The sequence below is a fragment of the Corylus avellana genome, chromosome ca7, assembly GCF_901000735.1.
Source record: "Corylus avellana chromosome ca7, CavTom2PMs-1.0".
NCBI classification, from domain to species: domain Eukaryota; kingdom Viridiplantae; phylum Streptophyta; class Magnoliopsida; order Fagales; family Betulaceae; genus Corylus; species Corylus avellana.
In genome coordinates, this window is record NC_081547.1 from 5,014,059 (window position 1) to 5,020,473 (window position 6,415).

Consider the following 6,415-nt stretch of genomic DNA (forward strand, 5'->3'; position numbering starts at 1 on the left):
AAAAAACAAAAACTCGCATTTGGCTGAGTCAACTCAACCAAATTGTAGACTTGCCCCCATGTCACTGTCCCCACACGCTTGCATTTCAAAGCCTCGTGCAGCCCACTTACAAGATTTCCATTGTATTTGTACTGCATATTTCTTGGCATTTGCATTTTAGCCTCTCTATTTTTGTTTTTTCTAAGCAAATAATACAACACAACAAAACAAAAGAACTAAAGAGAAAAAGGGGGGGGTGAAGGTAATAAAGGATTAATTTGATTAGAGAAATGCTGACACATGTTAACACGTGATAAAAACCACACTAGTCATTAAAAAAATTTTAATACTCTCCGATCACATGTTATCATGTGTCAACAAATTATAGACCAAATGTAGGTATAGTACGGACAACATCAATAAAAGGAATGGACAAAATATGCAGATTGAGTATAAGTCAATTGAGATTGCAATAAACTTTACAAAAGAACTATAAAATTAAAAGTAATGTTCTTTAATAGATGGTTATATAACTGAATGATATAATAATTGAAATTAATATTTGGTCGGCACTTGTTAAAAAAAAAAAAATTATTGACACGTCATCTCAGTTCTATGAGAATCGTATAGTATTATATTAAATAGCATTACTTTAAAATTAATTAATGAATAAAAATATCTAATTGTAACGTAAGATGTAAAGCATGGAATTAGAGGGTTTTGATCAATTTGTGTTAAACAATAATACCATAGGATTCGAAGAGAGAGAACACGGTTGGCATTTAAGTCACAAGCCACGCGATGCTGGTAACTCTGAGACTCTTTACTTAAAGATGTGGGCCCCACAAAATCTGCAAGCTGTCACGCGACCTCACCTTATCTCGTGCACCCCCCCCAATCCACGCGCTCGATCGAGTCCTGGTTTGAACTGTATTTCAGCCGTTGATCACTGCTCAAATTTGGACCAAATTTTCTTTGACCAACTACTACTTGCTTCGAGTAGAGAAAGAAGCTCAACTCGCCGCCTGGAATAAACAGGTGGCAGTAGGTTAAATAGAGCAAACTAATCGTAATAGCCAAACCAAACCCTAAAGGTTTTGCCGTAACAGTGAATTAAATCCATTATAAGAACAACAAATACTGTAGTGGAGGCCATTGACAGATTCCTACGTTGGGTTGATTAAAGATCTTAATATATTGATTAACAAAATTTTCCATTAATTCATTATAAATACAATCCTTAATTAATTTAAGTTCACAAATAGATTGTTTTACAAACTATTAATGATTGATCCTGCCTAAAATAGATAGAGGTGAAAACGATTTTTCCTTTATAGTTTGTAGTAACAACAATTATAATATTTTTAAATGAACTTGATTGAGGAATTCCCATACTGGGGTTGATTCAAGATTTTAAGTTATTTGATTGGCAATTTTTTTTTTTTTTTTTTGAGTTATTTATTGTAAATAAAACCCTTCCTCAATGTAGTTGATATAGGATAATACTAGACATCCAAATACTTTTCTTCAAATTCATTTTTCCAAATGATCTCGTCCATTCAATAAATAAATAGATTTATATTGTTCTTTTTTTTAAAAAAAAAAAATGAATGTGGGGTCCAAATCATTTGAGAAAAAGTGTTGGGATGCCTAATAGCTCTCAAAGATATATTATCTTGCCATTTCAATGGTTTACAATCAAATATCTAAATTAAAATTCAGATTTAAGTATGAATGAACCTCGTTTTTTTCTTTTATACTACAATGAATTTTTGTATCAATTTTGCTTTGTAATTGCGTGATAGATAGAAATGGCACTAGATTATAATAATAAAAAAAAAAATAGGTTAGTCAATCACTCAATTTTTTATTTATTTTTTTAAAATTCTGTCTTTATTTGGATAATGATAAAAAAATGAAATAATCAATTGAGAAAAGTTTTTTAGAATTAGTCAAATTTAGGAATTCATTTTGGATAAGGATCCCTACAATTTCAAAGAAAGTTCTCAAATAATGTGAATTTAGGTTTTTTTTTTTTTTTCATCAAACAACGTGAAAGCTACTATATATTAAAAATGTGACATGTTATTAATGAAAATTAAGTATATTTTCATCCGAATTTTTTGCTTTATGTCATTAAAGAAAAAAAACATGTCTTTTGATTTACTTAAGAAGAAGCGTATCTTTAAAAGTGAAGAAAGAGCATTTTTAATCAAAAAGTTTTTTGGTTGTCTCGGTAACATTTTGCCTTTTTAATATGTAACATTTTTCGAGCGATTCGATGCCTAAATAAATTAAAACACGTTGATTTATACATTCAAATACTAAAAAAAAAATATACATTTGGTCAGATTTGAGAAACCACTTATTATTATGGAACTTCCTTCTAATCAAGTGGAAATGAAATGCAATTGATTGGATTCCAAAATGGTTTCAAAATGAGATATTAATTACATCTATAATAAAAATAATCATTTTTCATCCCAAATTCATCTTATTATTGCCGTCTTTAACTCGTAATATGATGAAAGGGAAAATAATTGCGGCACGTTGCAGGACGCGCGTGAGGAACGCGGTCTTACCTACCTATCCACTAATCCCCAGCATATAAAATTTTGATGGGAGCACCCGAATTCATCGGCGTCCACTGTTTCCCGTTTCCACTCCCTCTCTTTCATATTCTTTTCCACTTTGTCGGCATAACTCACGAGGCGCACATTAGTAAAGCGCGTGTGGGTCAATTTTTTTTGCTCATAAAATCTAGAGCCCAAAACACCCCTTTGACATTTTCCCAAGTCAACCCCCCCTTGCCTCAAAACCTGTTTTTAATATCAAAGAAAGCACAAAAGATAAGCATAGAGTCATAGAGATGCCAAATTGCCTTCTCTCTCTTCCTCTCTCTCTCTTTCTCTCTCTAGACCTGTGAACACCCACTTTCTCTCTCTATATATACATGTCTTTATGTAATTCTTTTCCTCTCATTACACCCTTATCGCCTAGCTTTTTTCTCTCTTCTCTCTCCCACCAAAAGTCAGCGCCTTGTTTTGTCCCTCTCTCTGTCTCTCTCTTTCCTCAAACAGTGGTAGCAGAGACAAAGGTACAGATTCACAGGTTTTGTCCAGGCCATGGAAGAAGATTGGGATCTGCAAGCTGTGGTCAGAGGTTGTGCCTCCACCGCCACCTCCTCCACCATGACCACCGCCAGCACCGCCAACCACAACAACAACGCTTCTTTTCTGGCAAATTTTCATCCAAACTCTTGCTTTTCTGGTTTTGGTGGTGAACAAGGAGGCCAGCTTTTCTCATTTCCAGATCCTTTTGAAGAAAGAAATGTTTTTGAGGAATTGCATGAGCTTTACAAGCCCTTCTTCCCCAAATCCGAGCCTCTCTCTCCACAAACCTCGCCCATCTCTCCCATCTCACCCTTCTCTTCCCTTTCCTCTCTCGCTGCATCCAAAGCACAAACACAGAGACAGCAGCAGCAGCAGCAGCAGCCTAAGCAGTCTCAAGCCGGGTCTGTGACCAACCCGAGGTCCAAAAGAAGGTAAATTAGCCTCACTTTCGATCTCAGTAAGCAAAAAAACAGAGATTTGAAAAATACCCATTTTGTAAAATAAGTTCTTTGGTTGATAATTTCTTGATTTTCCCATTTCAGGAAGAATCTTCTTAAGAAAGTTTGCCAAGTACCAGCTGAGGGTCTCTCTTCCGACATATGGGCTTGGCGTAAATATGGCCAAAAACCCATCAAAGGCTCTCCATATCCACGGTTGGTGTCTCAATCTCACCCATATTTTTCACATATATAATTCATCATTAGAAAGATTAGCCATAATCACTTTTGTTAGGTAAATACTAAAATCATTCGTTTTTTTATATTTATTTTTGTTACTAATTTTGTTCTTCTTTGAATAATAGGGGCTATTATAGATGTAGCAGCTCGAAGGGGTGCTTGGCCCGGAAACAAGTGGAGCGGAACAAATCCGACCCGGGAATGTTCATAGTGACATACACAGCTGAGCACAACCACCCAGCCCCCACGCATCGAAACTCACTCGCTGGGTCCACGCGCCAGAAGCCCCTCACGCCTCAAACGGCCACATCCGGCGACTCCAAGAAACTCAACTCGACCAAGCCCTCTTCCCCGGCAACCTCCATGGAGGAAGAGCTTGTTGTACCCCAGAGTACAACCACTGACAGCAAGGAGGAGAGAGAAGATTTGGTGGAGGACGAGGAAGAAGACGAGTTTGGGATATCGGATGTGGCTCTGAGCGACGATTTCTTTGTGGGTTTGGACGGGTTCGCCGGCCCGGCCGCCGGAGACTGCTTTCCCGATCACTTCCCGGCGACGTTCGCTCTCCCTAACTGGGTGGCCAACAATGCTGGCTGACCTTCAGCAATGTCAAATGCTGACGTGTTTTATGCTTTTTGTGACACAAACTTCTTAGCGAGAGAGAGAGAGAGAGAGAAAGGTGAATTTGTGTAAACGTTTTAGTGGAATCTAAATTTTAACGATGCTGAGTGAGCCTTGTAGATTTAGGGAAAAAGGAGTTATTCTCTGTGGAATGCAGAAGTAACGAGGTAGATAAATCATCATTTATCCTTTTTTTTTACCTCTTGTTTTGGTGAGAGTAAATTAAAACTTAGTGATTAATTGATTTGCTTTGTATACCCATCCTTGATTCTTGTGTCCTTTATTTATTTTTGTGTATGCTTTTGGTTTTTGATTGGTTCTCAATTTGCATTGAGCTGGATTACCAAACAAGATTTTGTGGAAATGGTGTACAACTTGTTATATGCCCATTGAATAGTTTGAAGTGAGTGCCATTCGACCAAGCTAGTGCCCATTTCCTACACTTTTCCATGATGGGTTCACATCTTTTGGAGTAGAGTAATGCTAGCCATACGTGCGTTTTATGTGCGGCTAGTTATCTCTGACGTGGTATTGTCACATCAATAAAAAAAAAATTATAAAAACACTTTCGAATCGTCAAATCATCATATCATATGAGAGAGATCTAGTGATCATAACTACAAGATCAGAGAGATTTGGTGGTCGTGACCACTCATAATAACTCTAAAAATAGCTTCAAAAGTGGTGTTACACTCTAAAAGTTTGGCGGCTGACAATGAGAAAGATTAGACAGATTTCTTTTTTAACGTAACAGTATCGAATAGTCACAATAGCTAACCATAAGTAAGAACATATGGCTAGCATTACTCTTTGAATCATGTAGTAGAGTCAATTTTCACCACTAAATGCAATATTCAACATTTGGGATTGTGGCACATATTGGTGAACATATAAAAAAAAAAATGGTGTGCTTTTTGGATGATTTGGCATGAGTTTGATTGTTGAATTTTTGGGCAGACGGCTGGCTGGCCAAATTCTAAGGCAAAGGGATCCGGACCCCTCATTGGACATGCGTATGGAGGGCACGAAGGGGGTCCAATGGAAACCTCATTCTCGTCAACAAATTGGTAGCAAGAATTGTGAATGTTGTCATGTCAGCATCTTTCCAACATGAATTCTACACCCTTTATTAGCCTTATTAGCCTTATGTAGTGGACGTTGCCTTGCTACCATTGTGAAGAGCTACGACAGGTTTTGAGAATATTTAGGAATTTAAGAGTCGCCCACTCTTATTCGAGCTTTGGTCTTAGGACAAATTGCTGACCTTGAGAAAAATGACAAGAAATTTTTTTCTCTATTGAATTGAAGAATTTCTTCTTGTAGTTTAGTTTATTTAAAAATTACATGTAAAATCATATACATTTTGAGTATGATTTTAGGAAAAACTTTACTTATCACATTTAATCTTTCATTATTTTTATATTCATACCCTTAAACTTTAAAAAGTGTTAGGGTAAAGTCCACTTAACCCCCTCAAACTACCAGCATAATGATAATCTACCCCCTAAACTATTAATTGCGGCAATTTACCCTCAAAACTACAAAAACAATGACAATATACCCCAAATTTTAACAACATGACAAAATTACCCTTACTAAAATAAAAAAAAAATACCAATTTTTTTTTTTCAAACTTTGAAGGACATTTTTGTCTTATTGAAAATTCTATAGGAGTAATTTCATCATTTTGCTAGAATTGTGGGGTACATTGTCATTGTTTGGTAGTTTGGGAGATAAATTGTTGTAATTGATAGTTTGAGGGGTAGATTGTCATTGAAGTGATAGTTTGAAGGTGTTAAGTGAACTTTACCCAAAGTGTTAATATAATGTATTCATCATCCTTTAATATATATATATATATATTTCAATTTCACCAATCCATTAAGATTTTTCGTTAAATTCTGTCAAAATTTTCAAAATACTTTTTTTTTTTTTTTTTTTGATTGAAAGTTTCAAGCGTGGTATTTTTCAAATTCTGTTAAATTCCGACCAACACCTAAATTGTTGCAAATTTTTTCTTGAAAA

At 35.7% G+C, this 6,415-nt stretch overlaps 1 protein-coding gene across 1 annotated transcript; it reads left to right on the forward strand.

The window, feature by feature from the left end:
* Window positions 1-2,899: 2,899 nt before the first annotated feature.
* Window positions 2,900-4,588, forward strand: LOC132187281 (WRKY transcription factor 22). Its single transcript, XM_059601545.1, has 3 exons — window positions 2,900-3,523; window positions 3,635-3,745; window positions 3,895-4,588. Exons 1-3 carry the CDS (start codon window positions 3,105-3,107, stop codon window positions 4,364-4,366), a joined length of 1,002 nt encoding a protein of 333 aa, XP_059457528.1. The 5' UTR covers window positions 2,900-3,104; the 3' UTR covers window positions 4,367-4,588.
* The last annotated feature ends 1,827 nt before the right edge of the window (window positions 4,589-6,415 follow it).

Excerpts from the sequence above, each read along its gene's own strand:
- LOC132187281 (XM_059601545.1), top strand. The coding sequence starts at position 3,105 with ATGGAAGAAGATTGGGATCTGCAAGCTGTGGTCAGAGGTTGTGCCTCC. Across the intron at positions 3,524-3,634 it reads AACCCGAGGTCCAAAAGAAG|GAAGAATCTTCTTAAGAAAG; the intron begins GTAAATTAGCCT and ends TTCCCATTTCAG. Across the intron at positions 3,746-3,894 it reads AAAGGCTCTCCATATCCACG|GGGCTATTATAGATGTAGCA; the intron begins GTTGGTGTCTCA and ends TTTGAATAATAG.